We start from the raw sequence: 25010 nt of genomic DNA on the forward strand, positions 1-25010 counted from the left end.
ATCTATTGGGAAATGGCTAGTAGTTTTGTATATATTTATTAATTCTTTAGCTGTCTAGGATACCACACCCATATCAAGGAAATTTGATAGAAAGATTTTTTTCCCCTTTTGACCATTTTCCTTCCTATCCTAGATTCATTAGTGATGCCTGTGCAGAAGTTTTTCAGCTTCGAGTAATCAAAAGACATTTTATCTTTTATAATTGCCTCTTCCACTTGTTGTTTGGTTAAGTAAACATCTCTTACCCGTAGCTGTGAGGGGCAGATGATCTATTTCCCTTCTTATTTTTTCATACTGCGTGGGATAAAAGACCCTCACCAATTAAAAGTTAATAAGGAGCCATCTCAGGATGGGAACAGAAATAAATTTTATTCAGTTCTCGAGAATTGGGCATCCCCCGTTAGAACAAATCCAGCAAGGGAGGCGCTTTACAAGGGACTAGGCACCCATAATTATACCTAACACAAGAAAATTCCCGCCCACCTCCGACCCTTCTCACCATTGGCTGGGAGGTGGGCTTACAATCTGAGCAGGAAAGCTAGACAAAGAACCGGGAAACTGAGGCACAGAAACTCCAATTCCCATTCCCTTAGTTAATGATTACAACTGAGGTGACATCTGTAAATCTAAAGAAGGAGAATAGGATAAGGGGAGGGAGGGACCTGCTCCATTCTTTACAGTAGAGGAAAACAGGTCATTATGACCCTGTTCTTAACTGAGCAAATCTTTAAACCAGAACCAGAAGAAAGAACAAAAAGTTTCAGGGTAAACTTTCCCAGAGGCTGAGCCATCAGACTCTCACGGCCTCAGAATTTTTTTTCCTATTTCTTGATTTTTAAACATTTCTTAGTATAGATATAGATATATATTTATAAATATCTTCCCTGTGAAGTTTTCACATTTCATTTACCTCACACGATACGATCTTTATTAGTAAGGACATTTAGAATGTATCGTGGAGTGGAGTGTGAGGAGCTACCAAACTGCTTTCCAGTTTTCCCTGAAGTTTTTATCAAATTGGGAGTTTCCCCCAGGTAATTTGTTTTCTACTTTATTAGACATTGGGTTCCTTCTATTCTTTAACCCATACCATATGGTTTTGATGGTAGCTGCTTTCTAAGATAACTTGAAATCTGGAATTGCTAATTTCCCTTTTGTCCTTACTTCTTATCTTTTCCCTTGATGTTCTAGATCTTTTGTTTTTCCAAATGGATTTTTTTTTATTAGTTTATCAAGTTCTGTAAAGTATTCCCTTGGTAATTTGATTAGTATAGCATTAAAAGTATATATTAATTTTTATTATATTGTATGTCATATTATTATATTGGCATAGCCTAGCCATGAGCACGGAACATTCCTTTGTTTAGGTGTTTATTTCCTTTTGGAGTCCTTTAGAATTGAATGTATACAGGTCTTTTGTATGCTTTGGGAGGTTGGTCTCTGGATATTTTATGCTAAATATATGCCATGTACTATATAGATATTACATACATATACTACACACACACAGACATATACTATATGCTAAATATGTAGTATACTAAATGGACATTTAGTAGGTGTTTGGAATGTGATTTTCCTTTTTATTGTTGCTTCTTGTGTCTTGTTATTATCATATAGAAATGTTAATTTTTGAGGATTTATTTTGTAGTTTGTGACTTTGATGAAGCTGTTAATTCAGTTATTATCTTTGCTGATTTCCTGGGGTTTTCCAAGTAAAAGATGAACAAATCATCAACAGAAAGGATAGTTCTTTTATCTTCTCTTTACCTCTCTTTGTTCCTTCAGTTCCCTTCTCTTGTCTTACTGCTGTTGCTAGCATTTCCAGAACTATATCAAATAATAGGAGAGTGGGCACCCTTGCTTTGCTCTTCTATTACCGGAAAAGATTCTAGTGTATACCCATCGCATGTAATGTTTGCTTGTGCTTGTGCTCACAAAAAGGTTCATCTTTGCCTCTACTTTGTAGGATTTTTAGCTTAGCAGCAGATTGGATATGGGGCTGAGAGATGGTGAGGAGGTGAGCAGGCAGTCTAGACTTCAAGCCTGGGAGACCTAATTAGAGGATGGTGGTACCCTTGATAGTAATACGGAAGTTTGGAAGTGGGTAGGAGAGTATCATGGAGAGAAGAGGGTTATGCCGGTGTCAGAGTCTGCAGTGAGGTCAAAAGCATAAGGATTTTAAAAAGGATATTAGATTGACAATTGAGAGGTCATTGGTAACTTTGGAGAGAGCAGTTTCAGTTGAATGACAAACTTGGAAGCCAGATTGTAAATGTATAATAAAATTTTTTCCATCCTTTCAGTTTTATTTTGTGCGTGTCTTTGTTTTTAATATGTGTTTCTTGTAAGCAACACATTGTAGGGTTCTCTCCTCCCATTCAATCTGTCACTCTTTTTCATTTTTATTGTGTAAGAAAAGATAGTATGGTATCTGGTTTTGCTCCCACAGAGCAAATTAATAGGTTACCTACCAAAACAATGGCCAGATGGGGATTAGGGAAGCTAGAGAAGCTAAACCAGTTGAATCTGTCCAAGCGTTAGGTCCTGGTCAAGTGTCCAGGTCTACTAATCTTCATATTTTACATGTGTTAAAGAGGGAAGGTAGGGTAGTAAAGAATGTAGACTAATCCTAACCCAGACAAGGAACATAGAACTAATTACCTTCACTTTAGCTTCTGTATCCTTATTATCCTACCTGTATAAACTGTGGGGGCTACCACTGGGGATTTCCCTGGGGAACCCTGTGGTCTGCACAGCCTTCTTAAGGGTCTGTCACTTGGGTCTTCCTTAGGGTCTAACGCCTAGGAAGTCCTGTGATCCCCACAGATAAAGGGGGGCTACCACTTGGTCTTCCTCTGGGAGTCCTGTGGTCTGTACAGCCTTCCTTGGGGGATATCACTCGGGTCTTTCTCAGGGTCCAACCCTAGGAAGTCCTGTGATCCCCACAACCATTCTAAGGGGCCATCACTTGGGTCTTCCTCATGGTCTAACCCCTAGGAAGCTCTGTGATCCCCACAGATAAATGGGGGCTACCACTTGGTCTTCCTCTGGGAGTCCTGTGGTCTATACAGCCTTCCTTGGGGGATATCACTCGGGTCTTTCTCAGGGTCCAACCCTAGGAAGTCCTGTGATCCCCACAACCATTCTAAGGGGCCATCACTTGGGTCTTCCTCATGGTCTAACCCGTAGGAAGCTCTGTGATCCTCACAGATAAAGAGGGGCTACCACTTGGTCTTCCTGTGGGAGTCCTGTGATCTGCACAGCCTTCCTTATGGGTTATCACTTGGTTCTTCCTCAGGGCTTTGGCCCTGCCCAGGAAGTCCGGTGATCACCAAAACTGCACTTCTCACAGTTGGATTGTTGGATCCATTCACATTAAAGGTTAGGAGAGTCAGGTTTATATTTTCCTCCATCTGTCTTTATTCCTTTTTATTTTTTTCAAACTATGATTACTATCCTGCCCTTTTTCTGTAAACACAATACTGCGCTCCTTCAGTTACTTTAATCTTTTTTTAGGTGGCCTGTTTCCCACTGTCTCTCTTGCCCCTCACTCATGATCCTCTCTTCATTTGTTAACTTTTTCCCTTTGGAGTTTTGCTTATTAGTTATTCTTTATTGCTTTTATCTGGTTATATTCTTCTTCTGCATACCCCCCCACCCCGGTAGATTCTCTTTTCCTTTCTTCTCCTTGTTCATTAGTTTTTTAAATTTCATTTTTTTGTGTGCCCCTTTCCAGAAAGGATTTCTCTTGCTCTCATTTGCATCCATCTTCTGTTTCTAGTCTGGACTCTCGTTCTTTCACCTATGACCCCTATATATTCTAGACTCTTTCTTTTCTCTGTATTCCTCAGGCAGTCAAAGCTCTCAAGGTATCCACTCTAGGCACTCCCCCCAGGCATATCCTGCCATGCCTAGGAGAGTTTGCCCCATGGGTTCCCCTTTTCCATTGTTCCTGGCTCCCAGAACAAGCCAATTCTTGTGCGTGTCAGAGAGGACACTGCCCCATAGTAGGAGCCCTCCCTCCCAGTGTCCCTTAAGATGTAGCCCACTGCTGATCCATTCCCCACTCCAGTTGCCCCCCTCTCCTATTTTGGGTCTCAAAATCTTCTCCCTGGCTCCATGCCCTCCCACTTTCCCTGGTGCCAGTTGTCCCCTGGAATTCCAGCTTCCCCCTTCCAAGGTAGCCTCAGTGGACGTTTCAAATTCCCTGTACCACACCTAGGGCTGCATCTCCCTTCACTCAGGAATATTCATCATTGGAACCTACTCCTAGGACCAAAAAAGGCTGCCTTTCTTTCTCTTCTTTGCCAGTCTTTCCCCCTTCCTCCTCACCCACTCCTTTGCTTTTCTTCTCTGCCTTAATTTAACTGGAAGACATCTCATGTTCCTAAGAGTTGTAGTCCCACAAAACACTTGATTCACCTGTAGGCGGTATGTCCCCAGGTTCTGTCCAGAAGGCTCCAGACCTGCGTCTTCTCTGTTGGTGTCCACTGTGTCCTTGCCAACATTTAGAAAGAAGACTCTTCCCAGTCTCTGCTGTCCTTTTGGCTGTTGCTGTACTTGCTGCTGCATTTATTCACTCTGACATTTATGTTGTTTCGGGTGTTCAAAAAGCAAAGACTCTCTTCAGTTCTGGTTTCCTTTTGTTTTTGTTTTGTTTTTTATTTTGAATTCCATACTTTATTATTTGATATATTTTAGTTTTCAGCATTGATTTCCACAAGACTGTGAGTTACAAATTTTCTCTCCATTTCCACCCTCCCCCCCACTCCAAGATGGCATATATTCTGATTTCCCCATTCTCCAGTCAGCCCTCCCTTCTATCACCCCACTCTCACAAGCCCCACCCCCCCCCATCCCTTTTCGCCTTACTTTCTTGTAGGGCAAGATAGATTTCTATGCCCCATTGCCTGTATATCTTATTTCTCAGTTGCGTGCAAAAACAACTTTTTTTTTTTGAGCATCTGCTTTTTAAACTTTGAGTTCCAAACTCTCTCCCCACCCACTCTCCCTAAGAAGGCAGGCAATTCAACACAGGCCACACATGTATCATCATGCAAAACACTCCCATAAGTAGTCATGTTGTGAAAGACTAACTATATTTCCCTCCATCCTATCCTGTCCCCCTTTATTCAGTTTTCTCCCTTGACCCTGTCCCTTTTGAGAAGTGTTTGCTTTTGATTACTTCTTCCCCCATCTGCCCTCCCTTCTGTCCTCTGCCCTTTTTTATCACTTTCCCCCTACTTTCATGTGGGGTAAGATACCCAATTGAGCGTGTATGTTACTCCCTCCTGAAGTCACATCCAACGAGAGCAAGATTCACTCATTCCACCTCACCTGTCCCTTCTTCCCTTCCAATGAACTACTTTTTCTTGCCACTTTTATACGAGATAATTTACCCCATTCTATCTCTCCCTTTCTCCCTCTCTCAATATATTCCTCTCTCATCCCTTAATTTTATTTTATTTTTTAAGATATCATCCCTTCATATTGAACTCACCCTGTGCCCTCTGTCTGTATATATGTATATTCCCTTCAACTACCCTAATACTGAGAAAGGTCTCATGAATTACACACATCATCTTTCCATGTAGGAATGTAAGCAAAACAGTTCCACTTTAGTAAGTCCCTTATGATTTCTCTTTCTTGTTTACCTTTTCATGCTTCTCTTGATTCTTGTGTTTGAAAGTCAGATTTTCTATTCAGCTCTGGTCTTTTCACTGAGAAAGCTTGAAAGTCCTTTATTTTATTGAATGTCCATATTTTGCCTTGGAGCATGATACTCAGTTTTGCTGGGTAGGTGATTCTTGGTTTTAATCCTAACTGCTTTGACCTCTTGAATATCATATTCCAAGCCCTTTGATCCCTTAATGTGGAAGCTGCTAGATCTTGTGTTATTCCTGATTGTGTTTCCACAATACTGAAATTGTTTCTTTCTGGCTGCTTGCGGTATTTTCTCCTTGACCTGGGAGCTCTGGAATTTAGTGACAATATTTCTAGGAGTTTTCTTTTGAGGATCTTTTTCAGGAGGGGATCGGTGGATTCTTTCAATTTCTATTTTACCCTCTGGCTCTAAAATATCAGGGCAATTTTCCTTGATAATTTCTTGAAAGATGATATCTAGGCTCTTTTTTTGATCATGGCTTTCAGGTAGTCCAGTAATTTTTAAAATTATCACTCCTGGATCTATTCTCCAGGTCAGTGGTTTTTCCAGTGAGATATTTCACATTGTCTTCTACTTTTTCATTCCTTTGGTTCTGTTTTATAATATCTTGATTTCTCATAAAGTCACTAGCTTCCACTTGTTCCAATCTGATTTTTCAGGTAGTATTTTCTTCAGTGGTCTTTTGGACCTCCTTTTCCATTTGGGTAATTCTGCCTTTCAAGGTATTCTTCTCCTCATTGGGTTTTTGGAGCTCTTTTGCCATTTGAGTAGTCTATATTTCAAGGTGTTATTTTCTTCAGTATTTTTTTTGGGTCTCCTTTAGCAAGTCATTGACTTGTTTTTCATGCTTTTCTTGTATCACTCTCATTTCTCTTCCCAAATTTTCTTCTACTTCTCTTACTTGCTTTTCCAAATCTTTTTTGAGCTCTTCCATGGCCTGAGACCAATTCATATTTCTCTTGGAGGCTTTTGATGTAGGCTCTTTGACTTTGTTGACTTCTTCTGACTGTATGTTTTGATCTACTTTGTCACTAAAAAAAAGATTCCAAAGTCTGAGTCTGAATCTGATTCTGTTTTTGCTGCCTGGCCATGTTCCCAGCCAACTTACTTGACCCTTGAGCTTTTTGTCAGCTTATGACTTCTTGTAGAGTAGAGAGTATTTTGTCCCAAGCTTTAGGGGCTGTGCTGCTGTTTTTAGAACTACTTCTACACAGCCAGCTCTGCCACACCAGCACTCCTCCTTCCCCAAGAACGGCTAAACGGACCACAGCCCAGATCCAAGCAGACTCTGCACTCCTGCTCTGATGTGCCACTTAATTCCTCCCACACGGTAGGCCTGGGGCTGGAAGCAACCACAGCTGGAGCTCTAGAAGCAGCCCTGGAGCTGTACCACTTCTGCGCCTCTGGGGCTGGGGCCAATTGCACACTCCTACCACTCTGTCCCTGAAGTTTTTCCCCCTAACCTGCTGTGTTGTCTTTGGTGTTTTGCGGGTTGAGAAGTCTGGTAACTGCCACAGCTCAATGATTCAGGGCCCTACTGCCTGTTCCTCCAGATTCCCAGTCTGCTTGGTCCTGGTGTGGCTCATGCTGGACCGCGTTCTGCTCCCAGCTCTATGCGATAGAACCTTCCCAGCGACCATCCCGGCTTTCCTCTACTGGAGCCCTATTTCCCTCTGCTATTTTGTGGGTTCTGCAGCACTAGAATTTGTTCAGAGACGTTTTTTCCAGGTGTTTGGAGTGACCTGGGGGAGAGCTTAAGCAAGTCCCTGCTTTCCAGCCGCAATCTTTCTGGTTTCCTTTTGAAACAGGGTTTTAAACACCTTCTATTATTGAAGGTCCAGCTTCTTTCATATATAGTTAAGGTCAGACTTGCTGGGTAAATTACCTTGCTCTGTGTCCTGAGCCCCATGGTTCTTCAGAACACATTATTCCTTTTTCTCTGGTGCTTTCTGGTGAGTGCAAAATGGTCTTGTGTTCTTTGAATTTCTTTCCCTTTGCATTTGAAAATATTTCTCCTGATTCCTCGCAGAACATGTTTCTTAATTGGATTGTTAAGTTTATCCACTAGGTGTCTTGGAGGTTATTTCTTGCATTAGGCTGTTCAGGCTTTTCATTGTGTTAAGTTCTTTTTGGAGACCTTCGATCCTTAGGTTACATATTGTCTTGCATGTTGTTTTTTGCTTCTCTTCTTCTAGATTGTCCTTCCCTTTGGCATATTTGCATTGTTTTTCTCTCTTGTGTTTCTCTGGTGAGACTTGCCTTCACAGATGGCCATTTTTCTGTTTTACTCATTATCTTTGCTGCGCAGGACACAAAATCCTGCTCTCAGAATTCTCATTTCTCATTTGTGCCACTCAGGAACCTCATTCTCACAATCCCCGGGGTCCCCTGTCTCATCAGATGTTGGATCGTTTTCCTTCATTGTTCGTAGGTGTCTGAACTAATTTCTCCATCTGGAGGCCATGTTTCCTTCTTTGTTACTGTTTTCTGTCTTGATTTTTTGGCTTTATGTTCAAGGTCTTTACTTTTCACATTTCTGAAAACTAGTTCTATTTAAGTGAGAGTTTAAATATATTACATAACATTTAACCAAAAGAAAAAAAGAGAAAGAAGAAACCGAAGCAGTCTGTTAGCTTCACACGGCATTGGGCAGCTGCTGCTAGGAAACCGCGAGCTCCACAGTTACTCCGTTGACTCTTTTGATCCATTAGTTCAGAATTTGTTCCCTTGTCAAAAGTTTAATTCAGGTAAAGCTGGCCTCACAGTGTGGTGTTTTTTCTCCACTTGTGCATCCCCCAGAGGTAGGGCATCATTACTACTAAGAAAGTCTGGTCGGACAACATTGGACCTTGGTATGATGTAGGAAGAAAATGTCCTGTCATTGCCCCAGATGAAACTCCTCCCTGGTCAGGCAGTGCCAGTCACTGGGGGAATCGCTGTTCTGCCAGCAAAGGCTAACTCTTTATCTTAGTGGTCTAACTGGACTGGGTGCTGGTGGCCTTAACTTTCTCCTCTTCTTTTTTTTTTTTTTAATTATTTTTTATTTTTTGGCAGGGTGGAAGGCAAAGCAGTTGGGGTTAAGTGACTTGCTCAAGGTCACACAGCCAGTGTGTCAAGTGTCTGAGGTCAGATTTGAACTCGGGTCCTCCTGACTCCAGGGCCAGTGCTGTATACGCTGTGCCACCTAGCTGTCCCTTAACTTCCTCTTCTGACCATCAAAGGCCGCTCAGAGCATAGAAACGTTCTCTTAAGTGGACAGGGAGCACCAAGGAGCCTTAGGACAGACATGGTATCTGGGCTTGATTAAACATTAGATTATTTGTGTTTCAGGCTGGGCACTGCCAGGATTTACCTCTGCTTAAATGAGGGGCTGCAAGACTGACGAAAACGCATGGCTCTTTTCAGTTTATTACATGAATGAGTTATACTAGGCAGAGTTAAACAGTGGGCCCCAATGGTTACATTGCATGAGCTGTGAGGTTCTTAAACTTGGGACAAAGGACAGAAGGGAATTTTTCTACTCATTGCAAGGAAATCTTCACTTAAGCTTCCGTGAGCCCCAAGCACTTAAAACCCGTGAACCTTCAGCCGGCCTTCCGTAGCCAGTACAGTCTCAACAAGAAACTGCCCTATGTTCTTGTGCTGGTCACCCTGCATCTGAATTACTTCTCCATGTTCTGGATGGTCAGAAGAGTGGAGGTTCTGGGTAGCAGACGTATGATACCATTCCTTTTCCTCTGTGTAAACGGCGATTGGGGGGTGGGGCAGGACAGGGCGTGAGGCAAGGGGAGCGGCTGCCGAGTCCTGGGGACGGCCCAGTGACTGGGGCCGTGTTCAAGGTCTTTTGGGTTTTTTTCTTGAATTCTTGGTAATTTCATGACTTTTACATGTTGGTCACTTTCTAACTGTCTTCTCTCTGGTTGTGGTTTCTTTGGGGGCCAGGTCTCCCTCACTGGGCAGTCCACATTTCAGCAGCCCAGGTCTCCGGCCTGAGTGATTTTTGGGTGGATAGAACTGGCTCCAACTGGCTACTGAAAACTGTCCTTTAGGCTTAGTGGACTGCTGCCCCCCACCCCCACACATGGTATCCTCAAGGATCCGATGCAAACTCCTCTGTTTGACATGTCCAGCTCTTCCTGCCTGGTTACAGATGTGTTGCTCTTTTCTGGAAACACTTTCCGGGTCAGTCCAGTTGGCCTCGTCGCTGTTCTTGCCACGTGCATCTCCATCTCCAGCCTGGCTGTTCCTGGCACCTCCTCGCCACCTCCTGGAGAGCTTCCCTGGCTTGTACTACTGAAGCCTCGCCCAATCTCCCTTCATTTTACTGCTTTCCTGTGTTGATTATCTCCGGATTATCCTGTGTATATCTTGTTTTTACATAGTTGTTTGCTTGGTCTCCTGTTAGATTTGAGTTTTGTGAGTACATGAACCATCTTTTGTCTTTCTTTGTGTTTCCAGCACTTAGTACAGAACTGGGCATATGGTAGGGCACTTAATACATGTTTTTGACTGACTCACCCAGGGTCACATAGTCTTTTCCCAGATTTGAACTCCAGGCCTAGCTCTCCATCAACTGGATGCCTTTCTGGTGAGGGGTGGGGCAGGATGCAGTGGGATCATGGGATTGTGGAAACCCTCTTTGCCAAGTTACTATTTCTTAATTAGCAGATCTCCGCATTACCTTCAGGCAACCTTTGGTTACCTTATTCTTGCTGAGGAAAGTAGGTGATGTAAAAACCAAGGATACCGCGCAAATCCGTGGAGAAAAAAGAGTAAAGATGAATTTAGCGTAGAGTTTAGAAAGGAATTCTGGGAAACTCACCCCACTTGTGTGGCCTCCACCCTTTGTTGCCTCCTTACAACCCCCTCCCTTTGAGCTGCGAGCATTGCCAACTACCCTCCAGTATCTTTCTCTCCTTCTCGGCTACATTGCTTGAGAAGTGACACACGTTCCACGCCTTCTCTTTTGTGTTGGTGTTCAGGCTCTTCGTGACCCTGGTTGGGCTTTTCTTGGCAGATACTGGAGCAGTTTGCCATTTCCTTCTCCAGCTTGTTTTTACAGATGAGGAAACTGAGGCAAATGGGTACAGTGATTTGCCCAGGGTCACACTGCTAGGAAGTGTCTGAGGCTAGATTTGAACTCAGGTCTTATTGCCTCCAGGCCCAGCTCCGCTGTATACTTATATGCACATGTACATCTGCATGCATACATACATATACAATATCTGTGTGTGTGTGTGTGTGTGTGTGTGTATGAAGAGTGATTCCTAGATTGATGGGAGAAATATTCTATCGGGACTTTTCCTTACTGCGCCATTTCATTCAGTAACTTTTCTTCAAAGTCGCCTTGTCCTCCGGTGGACCAGACAGAAGTGAGCACTTTGGTAGCAGCCTTTAGGCCTCTGGGCCCCTGTTCTAGGGCTCCCAGTAATGATAAGAGACAGGGTTGCACATTCCAAGGCCTGGCTCAGTTTACCTGGGTCTGGCGCTGTCCTTGGTCTCCCAAGTCTCAGAGGCATCTCCCTCCTGGCCTTGCCTGCCCACCGTTTGTTGGTCTGCTCGTCTCAAGTAGCCTCCTGGTGCTTGGTGCCTCGTGGATGTGTGATCACATTGGGCTCCTCGTGCCTGGGGTTTCCTGCTTCTGGGCCCATCTGAGAGACCCTGGCCGCTAGCCCCTGCTAGGCCCTGGAGGTGGAGAGCCCCCCAGGAGGAGCTTGAGTTCTGCTGGGAGGACTAGCAAGCACCCTTCTGACACAGCCAACTTTATTCCGAAGGGGGTGTGGAGTGGGAGATGGGGGGATTCTGGTAGAAAGGTAGAGAGGGAGGGGCTGGGATAGGGAGCAGTTGGTTCTGTTTGATTGGATGGAGGGACAATGGAAGAAGGTCATCGGAAACAGCCCTGGGAAGGTGGAGGGCAGCCTGACTGGGCCTGAGTGGTGTTTGATCCTAGGAGCCGTTGGGAGCATGGGAAATGTGTCTGCACGCTCCCTCTCTGTGTTGGGCAGCTGTGGGGAAGGGCCGATGGGGCAGAGGCAGGTGAGGAAGTACTGTGGGAGTCCAGAGAAGGATCTGGATTCGAGATCTTGTGGAGAAAGAGTTGGCCAGATTTGCTTACTGACCGGATGGGGGGGAGGGCAGGGATGCCTCTGACCAGGTCGGATCCTTGTAGACACACAGAGGCCCCAGATCCCAGCCCATCCAGGCCTCCCTAAGCACTTCCTCTTACTCAGCTCCACAGATAGGTAGGGACTGAAGCCGACTGTTCAGCGCTGCTGCAGTGGGAAAGAAAGCCGAGCGGGAAGGACGAGCTTCGGGGCCGTGGACATGGAGCGAGCCTCTTGCTGCAGTATCTTGCCCCTCCCCCCCCATGCCACCAGCATCCGTTGAGCATCGTGGCTCTGCCAGACTTCTCTTCCTCTCCCAGAGGAGATCGAGAGAGCAGGGCAGACCATACTGCAGCAGGTGGAGGGAGCCTTTGGCTTTGGCTTGGGGCCCCTTAGTGCTGCTGGGGGATTGGAGCAAGGAGCTGGACCTCAGCACACGGATGCTGCCCAGGTCCTTTCTTCCCGTTGTGTGGAATGCTGTGGTCTAGAGGAGAGAGGAGGACGGGAAGGATTTCAGTGGCAAGCCTGCCATGCCAACCTGATCTCTCCCGGGAGTGAGGGAAGGAGATTGCCACCGCCGCTGCTGCGGAAGGATGCTGCATCTTTTTTAAAAAATACTTTGGATCTAGACTAAATGTTCCTGCCTGGCAGCAAGCACCATTTGCAAAGGCCTTTTTCTGCAATCTCGGTCCTGGATCGGTGGAAGTGCCCAGGCTTTGAAAAAATGTCTCCCAGCATCAAAAACTTGGATTGCTTTTCTCCGATGTTATGCCACTGTAAAGTAGCTTGCAGCAGCAGCACAATGTCCTTAATGTTTGGCTGTAAGGTGGGTTGGAATTGTGTGTTGTGAAAAAGCTGAGCATTAGCCACTGACATCCCAGTTCTCAGAGTAGGGTCGGATGGGTTGAGCTGATGTTGGGTGGAAATGCGCCGCTATTTGCCTGCCTCCAGCGAAGGATTATTCTGGGTGAAGATATTCTTTCTGCACAGTGACCTTTTGAATTAGAAAGCTGTATGCAGGACAGCATTTGCCATGAACCCAGTCCTGCTAATCAGCATGTAATCAGTTTATTTACACTTGGTTTTTTCTTTTCCCCCAAGTGTGGGGAGTTAAGCACACTGAGAATCCACTGATGTGCAGGTTTGGGGCTGCCTCGGCCACGTAGGGAGAGGAGCCGGCTTTGAGATCCCTGGGCTTGTGGACTCCAAGAGCTCACTGACTGCTTCTCCAATCCCTCTCTCAGTAACCAAAGGACCTTCAGTTTGGTCATGTTTTAAAGCAGAACTACATTGCTTTCCTTGTTTGGAGTATAATACAAATGATCAGTAATTGATTTTTAAAAAGCTTATAAAGATCCATAGGTTCTAAAATTATATAAATCTGACTGAAGTATTTTAATCCGATTTTCCTTTTGAAAACAAACCTCTAATTTAGTTTAAAGCTAATAATAGACCAGAGGGAGTTTTCTAGTAGAATTCGTTATTTGTAGAATGACTTACATTTAGTATGAAGTGTTATTTTTAGTATAAAATATTTATTAATTTTTGTAGGACTGAAACTTTTTTAAAGCAGTTGGTGAAGTAGAGAACAACAAAATCCTAGAATCTCAGTCGATTGTATGATCTTGAATTAATGAGTTTTGCTTTTTAAAATTTAGAATGTTTTTTTGACAGCTCATATATTCCAGGTGAACAGTTTGTGTTAGAGAATTAGAATTGTTCCCCTGCCAAACATTTCTGAAATTATCTAAAATAAAAATGAAATGTGTAATACAAATACAGTATTCTTATTAACATTTTATCAACCAGATTTTAAATATTTTTCTCTTAAGCTATGATTTTAAAACATAATTTTTATACTTAAATGTAGGCTTTTTATTTGAACAGCTCAGATCCAATCTCTTCTGACCTTGCTTTTAGAGAGAAAACTTTTGCTTACACTGCTTTTTAAAAGACATTTTTCCTCAGTAAAGGCACTCAGGAGGCTTCTTTTTTAAAATCACTGTTATTTTCACAAAGAAGAAAAGCGTTGAGAGCCTTGCTTGCAGTCCTTTTCCTCAGAATCAGCACTGTGTTGAGTGATCAGACACTCTCACGGTTTGTCCATCGGGTCTTTGGGCGCCTTGGGCTTGCTGTCCTGAAGCACGCACAGGGTCATTATTAATGTTTGTTGTGGGCTTTGGGCTCTGTCCTGATTCTTGGTATTTCCCATGAAGTTGATTCCCAATACCAGCGCCCTCTGGTGGGGTAAGTGAGCAATGGCTTTGAAGAATTACATTAAAGTCTGAGATGCCTCATACGGCACGGAGCATTTAGTGGCTGCACCAGATTCAGAAAAGGCATTTAATTTATAATTAGCCACGTAGGAAATAGGTTTCAAATTTGTTGCTTTATGCTGTATACAAATATGTATGCTTTATGTTGATGGAATATTTTCCATTGCGACTAGTTTGTTTTTCTGTAAATCCTCATTGTGACTAGTCTAATTGGTCCTCATGTAAAAACTATACTCAGAGGGTCGGTTTGGCCTTGAACTCGGGAAGACCTGGGCTCAGATTCTGCTTCGGACAGCCCTACTTATGGCTGGGCTTCGCAGGACACAGCCTCTCAGCAGGGCTGCAGGCACCATCAGTCTTAGGGGTTGCCACTTGGCCAGTCAGAGTCTGAGTGGGCGCTGTCTCGTCCCTGTGGAGGAATGGAGTTGTACATCCACTAATCACTTTTGGAATACGGAGAAATTAAGAATACTACTACTTGTAAGCTTGCGTGTCCGTGTTTGAGGTTGTGTAGTGGTCCTTGTGTGCTCCATGTAGGGAAAACAGACCATCCGTAGAATAGTTAACTTCACCTTCCAGCTTATGAATTAAGACTTACAAAGTGACCGTGGAATAACCAAATATGTGCAAGACAAGGAGGGAAGCATCGTCCTGTTTGTGTGCGTTCAGATATTTAAGAGAAAAAACAAGATCAAAGAAGTAAGCCTAAAGATCACCGGACGCTACACTGTGTTACTGCCATCTGAGGCCTTGGCATTAGGGAGTTTTCTGGCATTCGGAGCTCCTTTGCTTTAAAGCCCTCTTTAATCATTTGACTTGGAAATCTTTCGAAACAGACTCCAACTTCCGGCTTTGGCATTTTGAAAACTTCAAGTACTGCGTATGTCGAGTCGTAATGATTATTCTGGACATAGTGAGTATGTGCCACATCACTGGAGCTTTCCTAGTTGATCCTGGTTTTATTAAAGGCCTCACTTATTGAGCTGTATAATAATAGGGTTTCCTCCAGGGATTGTTAGTTGTCTGTAGGGCAGTTTGCCCCTACCCCAAATGACTCCAGACTTAGGTGCTGCTTTAGTTCTTTTCTTTCTATTTAATCCCTCCCTCCCCCATCCCACCCCTTTTCTTTCTGCTCCTGGCATTGTATATGCCTAGGTTTTACTTTGGTTCCCCTTCCTTAGCTTCTGATTTCTTGTGTACCCAGAAAACAGATATTGTGCAGTTGTATCTGATTCTTCCTGACCCTGCACATGATTTTCTTGGCAAAGATGCTGAAGTGATTTGCCATTTCCTTTTTCAGTGGATGAAGGCAAGCGGGTTAAGTGACTTGCCCAAGGTCATACAACTAGCGTCTGAGACTAGATTTGAACTCGGGTATTCTTGATTCTAGGTCCAGTGCTCTATCCACTGAGCCACTCAGCTGCCTTCAGAAAACAGATAACCAAATGGCTTTCATTTGGGTAAGATACAGGTAAGGGACTCTGGAAAAGGAGGCCCCTCAGGCCCTATGAGGTGATTGCCAGATTGCCACTTGACTCTGAATGCGAAAAGATAGCTTGTAGCAGCAGGGTGGAATGGAAAGACATTGGAATCCTAGACTCTGCACATCCTGGCCCAGTTCTTTATTCTGTGCAACTTAAGGGGAAGTCACTTCAACTTTCCACCTTTTGCCTTTCTTTGTATCCCTAGTGCTTAGCAGAGTGCCTGGTACATAGTAGGTGCCTAATAAATGCTTCTTGGCTGAGTGATTAAACTTAGGCTTGCATCTTTGCTGACTTTCCAGTGCTTGGCTATGCCTTGAACAAGGGGAGGTTGCACCATAGGTCGGGTTTGACTTGAACAATTTGTCTAGCGTGCCGCCTTGGTAAAAAAAAGTGTACTCTTGAGTTTTGTGATTGAGAATTAAACACTTTGAACCAGAGATATTCAATGCAGATAAAAATTCAATGCATAAGTAGTCAGTGTGGTGTGTAGAGGGGCCCAGAGGGCAGAGTCAGCCTCACACACTTCCTGGGCCAGCCACTCCATCTCTGTTGGTCTCAGTTCCCTCATGTGTAAAGTGGGGATAATGACAGTGCCCACCTCCCAGAGGACCAAATGAGGTAAGGATTGTAAAGCACTTAGGAGAGTGCCTGCATACAATGGGCTCTGTATAAGTGTTAGCGATGATGGTGAATGGACAGTCAGAATCCTGATATCCCTCCAGGCACGAACGTGGAACCATGTCTGTTATGATGGATTTTATAGGGATAAACGGTAAGTGTTTCGCTTGGGTTAAAGGAGTCTTAGCTGGACTTCATTTCATTTGAGAAGGTTTTAATGGGAGTTCATAAGGATTTATTAAAGGTCTGCTAGGTGCTGGGACTGCAGAGAGAGACCAGAGCATTTCATCCAGACAGTGGGAGGGCTCAGTCATCTAGTCCTTTGCCTTGGTCATACCACCATAATGGTCACGTTGGGTTTGATTCTGGTCATCTCATGTTAGGGAGAACTAATACTGACCCCAGTGAGTTTGGAACTTTGTACTAGTACCTTTCCAGAGGCCTCAGGAGATAGCTAATCCGCAGCAGATCCCAAGCATTCAGATGGAATCCCACCTCCCCCTTCTTCGATTTCATGTAAGGAGTTTTAAATTTGTGTTCATAACATTAGTTATTGGTTCTGCCCTCAGTCATTTGGATTTTTAAAACATTTTCAGTGGGCCTAATGTTCACGATTCAAAACAAAATTTTGATTGAAAAAGTCTCCCAGTTCTTTGAAAAATAAAACAACTACAAGGCTGACAGTTTCACAGAATGTTAAACATAGCATGAAATGGAGCAGTGTCACATTGGATCCTATTTTGGTACGGCCTCATCGTGGTGTGGGGCTGAGTCTGGGCTCTTGAAAGCTTCGCCAGTGAAGTTCACACTGGCGCATTTGAATGTGCTGGGAAGATGTTGAAGCCCATCCAGGCTGTGAACTTGCCCAGCTAAGTACCTTAAACAACCAAGGTAAAACGACTAGGGGAAAGCTAAGAATTTCCTAGTTTCTGGGATTTCTGTCAAACTGGGCTTACCTTTTGGCACACCAGATATGGGATCTCCATTGACAGATGGATGCAATTGGGCCTCCTCTGGTGGACACTGAACCGGGTCCATCTGGACTCCTGAACTATCAGTGGAACCACCAGGACAAAGGCAGTTGCCATTGAGGGAGGCTCCCAGATTCTCCTTGTTGGAGAATCTTTGTCTACCCAAAGTCACAAAGAAACATCATTTGATGAGATGGCTGCTTGCCTCGGAATGCTTGTGAGAAACGTTTTCAAGAAGACCATGACGAAAATCATGGCAGCTTCTGGGCCAGTAGCTATTACAGAAGTTAAGGAGGCAGAGAAATGTCTCTGAAGAACTCAAGAAGACCTTTAAAATCCAGTCCAGACTCGGTGGCTTCAAGGGTGACCAGAATTGGGGAAAAATGGTGGGAAATGGTTCTTGAATTCTCTCTTATCCTCAGATCCCATTGTGTTCGTTTGATGTCCTTTAAAAATTGTTTTTTTTTTTTAAATCAGCAAAAATCCATATTTTCTCCCTCCTGCCCCAGTCACCCCTTTGAGAATACAAGAAAAACAAAACCCATTACACACATTTAATCCTCTGTGCTCTACATCTTTCACCCTCTCTCAGGAGTTGGGTGGTAGCTTTCCTTTTTAGTCCTGGAATCCTCATTGGTCGTTATGGTGAAAAGAGACCAGCACCGCAAGTATCGAATCACATCTATCTGCCGTCACCTGTTCATCCATTCCCTAGTTTATGGGGACAGTACCCCTTCATGTTTCCATTTTTTGCCACCTCAAAAAGAGCTGTAAATATTTCTGTACATCCTTAGAATTGGTTTTGATTAGGACCAACCCCTTCTCTAATCTACTCTCTGTCTCATTTCCCCGTCCCTCTCCTCCTCTTTCCTTTTGAGTGAAATGTATTTCTGGATGCATGCCTGTGCGTGCGTGTGCGTGCATGCATGTGTGTGTGCATTAAATCTTTTCACACATTCAGATGAGAGTGAGGCTCAAGTGCAAGCTGCTCCCCCTACCCCAACCCCCTTGTTTGTACACGTCTACTTTTGCATGCTGATTATTCGAGATAATTTCCCCGTAACCACTGCCAGCGCCCCCTGTGCCCCCGGCATTCTTCCCCTCTCCTTACATTCTTTTCTTAAGTTTATCAAGACATGGCAGAACCTCTCAGGGCATATTGGACTCCCTCTATGAAGCCTGCCAGTGATGGGGATCAGAGGACACACGCCTTATCTCCCCATATTGGAATGGAAGTAGTTTGTCCTCGTTGGTCCTTTATCATTATTTATATATGTTGGCCTTTATGGTCCTCTTCACTCTTGTGTTTGTATTTCAGAGTTTCTGCGCAGCTCCAGTCTTTTTGTCCAGAATGCTTGGATGTCTTCTCTGTCATTAAAGGTCCATTTCTCTCCCCCACCCTCCCACAGTATTATGCTCACTTTTTCTGGGTACCTTATTCTTGGCTTTAAGCCTCTATTCTTTGCCTTCTGGAATATCCTATTCCAAGTTCTCTACTACTTCATAGTGGTGGCTGCTAAATCCTACGTAATACTAATGGTGGCCCCTTGGTACTTGAATTCTTTTTTCTTGCTGTTTGTAGTATTTTTTCTTTGTCCTAGAAACTCTGGATTTTGGCTACAGTGATCCTAGGAGTTTTCATTTTGGGGTTTCTTTGAGGTGACTGGTGGATTCTTTCTATTTAATCCACTTTGCTAAGAGATCTGGGAAGTTTTCTTTTAGGTTGTTTTGAAGTATGATGTCTAGTTTCTTAATAATGTTTTTTCTCCTTGAACTGTTTTCCATGTCAGTTCTTTTTGCCGTGAGATAATCCTACATTGTCTTCTATTTATTTTCTAGCCTTTTAACTTTGTCTTCATGTTTCTTGTTAATAATGTTAATAATGACGAACTCACTGACTTCTCCTCGGTTCATTCTAATTTTCAGGGAGTTCTTTGGGCAAGATTCTTCACCTCTTGTGCCAAGATGTTAATTTCTTTTCCACTGTTTTCTTCAGTAGCTCTCATTTCTTCTCCCATTTTTTCTTTCAAATACTCTTCATTTCATTTATAAAAACATTAATTTTTTTTTTAAATTCATTTCATTTGTTCCAGGATTCAAAGCTGTTTTTTCCTTTGAGACTTTGCTTGTGGATGTTTTGGAGTCATTCTTTTCTGCATTTGTTTCTTGAGCATCCCTGTTATCTCAGTGACTTTTGATAGTGGTTTCTTCTTTTGCTTGCTTATTCTTCCAGCATTTTTCTGACTTGAGACTCGATGTTAAGTCTGTACAGGGAAGGTCTGGCTTGATCCTCTTGCTCCTTTCTTGGGGTATTAAGTACTAGGTCATTCTAGGATCTTAGGCACATCTCAGGCTTTTGCTTCTCTAGCAGTGCGTCTTAAACCCTGTATGGAAAAAAGTTTAAGAAACCCTGCATCCAGGGCACAGCTCTGCAGGCTCCCAACTTAGATTTGGGCAGAATCTTCCAGAGCAGGAAACTGCTGCTTGATTCAACCAGTCTCACACTGTTGGGAAGCTTTGCTGCTTTGGAGGGTCTGGGCTTCCTGCCTTAGTTACTCCTCTGAAGGCTTCAGACTGTGTGACAGGAAGCCAGGCCCGATACTCTAGTCTGCTCCCTGGTTCTGAGTCATGCCACTGTTGCTGACTTTGCTTTCTTCTCAATACATAGGGCTTCTTACCCAGAATGACCAGCCTAGATACAGGTGCCCAGATGGGGTAGTAGGTGACAAGGCTGCGACTCAGCTCTTATTGCCATCATGGTTCCCCAGTCTAGGCATGCCCTGTGGGGTTCTAGGCCTCTTTCTGCTATAGTTCTCCCCAAGTGGTAATCCCTCTCTATTTCCTCATGCTGCTCTGAGCTGGAAAAATGACTTGCTGTGATTTTTTTCTTGTATTTTCCCATTAGGATCCATTTTGGTGCATTTTCTAGATCTTTTTAGGGGGAATGCTATGCTGCACTTCTTTCTGATCTTCACCATCTTGATTCCACCTATTTGATGGACCTTTAATTTATATGTATATATTTCATTTGTTCTCCTTTTTATTTATATTTTGTATGTATATGTATCTCTGTGTGTGTGTGTGTGTGTATGTATGGATGGATATGCATGTTCTCCCTGATAGAACAGAAACTACTTAAGGTCTGACTGTGGTTTTTGTCTTTGTATCCCATTGTCCAGCTTGTGATGCTTGGCACAGCAAAGTAGACACTTAGGTGCTTGCTAATCAATATACAGGCAGGATGACGTAGCGTTAGAGCACTGATTTTGGTGTCAGAAGACTGCACTTCCGGTTCCGCCTGTGATGCTTATTAGATACACCATTTTGGCTTCCATGGGCCTCCATTTCTTCATCTGTAACATCAGGGGTTTGGACTAGATGGGCTGTGAGACCACTCCCTAAGTCTCCAATCATTCAGTTGGTGTATCGCATCACTTCAGTAGAATATAACCCTTGAAGTCAGGGCCTATTTTGTCTGACTGGCCTATAGTAGGTGAATTCAGAATTCTTCATGAATGAATGGAGTGAGCCTTCATGCCTAGATATCAAGAATATTTTCTCCAGGAAGGGATTCCTGCTGAAACGGTGTCCTGGAAACACTGTCAACATTAAAGAAAAAAGGGAATTGGTTCTATTTTCACTCATAGGAAGTAACTGGTTGCCTTCATTGGAGTTCTTCCCTGGCAGCTCTAGGCCATAACCTCATGTAATGTTAATGGGGTAAGAAGATCTTCCCCACCCATTAATACACTTCATGTGGAACCCATGAAAGGAAGCTTGCTTAAGGAAGGCTTTATTGTAGGAAGGCTTTCACCCCTTTTGGTACTAAGTTGATTAGGCACTGGTTCACAAGGGTTGTGATGCCTTCTGGCTCTGAGTTGGTATTTTGCTTTGGGGCTCGCTTATGAGAAGGACCTTTTGACTTCCTGGTCGAAACCCTGAGAAGCCATACGTTCAGAACCCCGACTGCTCAGACGTAAAGGCTCTCTCGATCCAGTGGTGTATGTAAAATGTACAGCAACATTGCTTTGATTCAGGTAGTCAGAGCCCTGTCTGTTGGTCTTTATGCTGACTTCTCTGCTTGTATTTCCTTTGTGTTTTCTCTGACATTCAAGGGGCTGACTTTTCCCCTGAACTAGTGAATGTAATTAAAGAAGATTGTTGACCCCTTGAAAGTTGCTTTCCTTTAAAATCGGATTAAAGAACCTGTGTTAACAGGCCATCCTGGGTATGCTAGGGTACTTGCTGCTAAATCTTATTAAAGCAGAGCTCATGGTTAGTACTAAATGAGAAAGAATCTAATTGAGATGATCTCAAGAAGCTCTTTTCCCTGACTCGTGGATAAAAGTGTAGTCATTGTCAAGAGTGATACCATTTCCTGAAGGAGGGAAGAAATAAAAGAGAATTTACAGAATGCTTTGTGTAAAACCAACTGAGCTAATTATCCTGAGGTCATTTACGGATGAAGGTGGAAGTAGGACATCTCTGAATGGACCAAGACCATTCTTGAAAGACAGAGCTAGGAGAGTGGATGTTTGGTTCCTTGGTGAGGGGGATAGAAAGCCTTCTTATGCAGGCAACCCCCCTCCCCCAGCTGGTGCCATCCTGCTCACCCCCATACTGTCATCATCAGTATTGCTTAGATTTTTCAGGCCTAGATTTATCTTGCTGACCTTTTCTCTCTAAACATACTGAGGTTAGTTTAATGTATTGCATCATAAATGGTAACAGAACCCAGTGTGAGCATGAACATTAGTCTGCTAGTGCTCTTAAGTCCTTTGAGATGATTTTGCCTAGATTTTGTTTTCTCTGTATGGATTCATGTCTGTGCCTGGTAGACTGTCATATCCCAGAGGCAGGGACTGTCTCCTTGTTGTCTCTTCCCCCACACAAGGCCCGGTAAGTAGGCACACGTAACTGCTGGTGGAGTTAAATGGAAAGTCAGACCCCTGCCTCTTTGCAGGTGCCCACGTGATTGAAGGGTGATCATAGGATGCCCTGCTTTGCTGCTTTTGACTTGCTGACTAGAGTGAAAACATTGCCTAAAGGCACCCTCTCAGCAGGGCAGCCCCTTTGCAAGTCCCCAAATGTAGGAAGATTCCTTTCCAGTTAGAGCAGGAATGTAAAACAGGAAGGCACGTTCTCATAGGAGACTGAGTCAATGTCTGCTCCAGATCTCAGAATATTGGAATGCTGCCTTAAAATGGACATTGCGTCCATGTGCGTGGACTGTCTGTGGGATAGCCGTCTGATATCAAGAATGTGCTTTGCATTGAGCATGTGCAGTGGAATCCAGAGGGCCTGCATTCAGGTACACGTATCTTACCTGCCCCACGCTGGGGCAATGGCCATGCCCTATTGACCTCGTTGGGACTAGATAGAGGACTTACGATGTCCGCATTGGTTTATTCCGAAAGGCAATCCCAAACATACTTTGAATTAAATGACCTCCTCCCCAAAGTGTCAGTGTTTCAAAGGTTTCTTTCTTTGTTTGCTTTGCAGAAATATAGATATCAAGATGAAGACACTCCTCCACAAGAACACAGCTCTCCAAACATCACCAATGAGGTGACAGGTCCTGAGCTGGTTCACGTCTCAGAGAAGAATCTTTCGGAGATAGAAAATGTCCACGGCTTTGTTTCACACTCTCATATTTCGCCAGTGAAGGTAGAGTGTTTTCATGCATCTTCACCTCTTTTCCATGCTTTATTGCTTTCGCACTAACATTGCTTTTTTCACATATTTGCCAGAGCTGATAGAGAAGGAGCAGATTTAGATATCAGAGCCTGTGAACTGCACTTTTCAGATTTTTGCTGGAACCTCATGAGAATTTCAAATCTCTCATGTTCAAAACAACTAAATTAGCTACTAAATGCTCCAAAATGTCATTCATTCCATTAGTTACTCATGACTGTTGTGTTTGGTCCATGGCAATTGATGTTGGTGTTTTAAAATAATGGATCTCACTTTCTTGTGCCACCTTCTGACCACAGTTCATCTTGAAAAGATGTTTTGGGTTCATTTGTTTGTTTTGGGATTTTTGAGGCAATTGGTAGCTGGTAGGTGTTTCAGGTCAGATTTGAACTCAGGTCCTCCTGCCTCTAGGCCCAGTGCCACCTAGCTGCCAGAAAAGATGGTATTTTTAAAAAATAATTTTTCATTTATGATCTCTGTTTCTTACGTTGCCATGGTTTCCCACGTATCTCTCTGCCTGAGAGCCATCCCATATGACAAATGATTTTTTTAAGAAAGGAAAAAATAACTATACATTTGAGAAAGTTCACAAACATGTGCCAGATATAACACCTTTAGGCCTCCTTCCTTCAGCAAGCCCTGGGTCGGAGGTGTGTTCTCCTGTCTTGTCACTTGCGTCCCCCTTGATCTTTTTATACCTTTGTTTCATTTACTTTAGATTTTTTGGCGTGTGCATTGTTCTTTCTAATTACGTGGTTGTGGTTACAGTCTATTGTTTTCTCAGTTCTGCTTCCTTCACTCTGCATCAGTTCATAGAGATCATTCCATGCTTCTCTGTATCCATCACATACATCATTTCTCATAGCATAGTAATATTCCATGACGTTCGTGGACCAAAATTTGTCTAACCATTCCCTAACTGATGGGCATTTATTTTGTTACCAATTTTTGGCTATCACTAAAAGTCCTGCTATGAATATTTTGCATTACATGGGAACTTTTTTCTTATTGATGGCTTTTTTGGGCTATAAATCCAGTAAAGGAGTCTCTGGTTCAAAGGGTATGGACATTTTAGTCACTTTATTTACATAATTCCAAAATGGTTGTTCCACTCCCTAGCTCCACCAAGGAGCATTTATCCCAGCTAACTTACATTTTCCACTTTGTCAAACGCTGGGTTATCAAGTTCTGTTGTTTCCATATCTTCCTTGTCTATTCTGTTCCATTGATCTATCTTTCTATTCTTTAACCAGTACTAGATGGTTTTGATGATTGCTGCTTTATAATATAGTTTGAGATCTGTTAGTCTTGACTTCTTTTTATCATTTCCTTTGATATTCTGGATCTTCTGTTTTTCCAAATAAATTTTATTAAGCTCTGTAAAATGCCCTCTTGGTAATTTGATTAGCACAGCATTAAAGTGTGAATTAATGTCAGTAGGTAGTATTGTCATTTTGGTTATATTGGCCTGGCCTAGCCATGAGCACTGAATTCCTCCAGCTGTTTAGGTGGTTCTTTATTTCTTTATGGAGTGCTTTGTAATTGAATCTATATGTGTCTTTTATGTCCTTGGGGAGGCTGATCCCCAGATACATCAGCGTTTAGTAGGTATTTGGAATGGGGTTTCCCTTTCTCTTGTTGCTTCTTGCCTTTTTTTTAAATTGTCATATAGAAATGCTGTAGATTTTTAAGAATTTATTTTGTAGCTGATAATTTTGCTGAAACTATTAATTGTCTCAGTATCTTTGCTGATTTCCTGGGGTTTTCCAAGTAAGCCATCACATCATACGCAAACAGGGATAATTTTATCTCCTCTTTACCTTTCTTTAAATTCCTTTCTCATGTCTTACCGCTATTGCTAATGTTTCTAGTATTACATCAAATAATAGTGGGCATCCTTGCTTCACTCCTGTATCGGTTGACTTTCCCCATTTCATGTAGTGTTTGCTTTTTGTTTTAGATAGATGCTTTTTTATGATGCTTTAAAAAGGTCCATCTATGCCCATACTGTAGGGTTTTAGAGAGATGCACTTTGTCAGAGACTTTTGCTCTATCTGTTTGAGATGATCATGTGGTTTTAGATGTTTGGGGTTTTAATATGATTAGTTATATTGATTGTTTTCCTAATGTTGAACCATCCTTGCATCCCTGGTATAAATGCTACTTGATTATAATGAATGATTTCTTGGATAAAT

At 43.1% G+C, this 25010-nt stretch overlaps 1 protein-coding gene across 9 annotated transcripts in view; it reads left to right on the forward strand.

The window, feature by feature from the left end:
- DLG1 (discs large MAGUK scaffold protein 1) overlaps positions 1–25010 on the forward strand; it is a 223965-nt gene that overhangs the window by 55747 nt on the left and 143208 nt on the right. For all 9 annotated transcript variants that reach the window (XM_036754320.1, XM_036754321.1, XM_036754322.1 and 6 more), the window contains exon 4: positions 22624–22788. In XM_036754320.1, the coding sequence (XP_036610215.1) occupies positions 22624–22788 (165 nt within the window). The remainder of the gene's footprint in view (positions 1–22623; positions 22789–25010) is intronic.

Source organism: Trichosurus vulpecula, chromosome 4, assembly GCF_011100635.1.
Source record: "Trichosurus vulpecula isolate mTriVul1 chromosome 4, mTriVul1.pri, whole genome shotgun sequence".
NCBI classification, from domain to species: Eukaryota; Metazoa; Chordata; class Mammalia; order Diprotodontia; family Phalangeridae; genus Trichosurus; species Trichosurus vulpecula.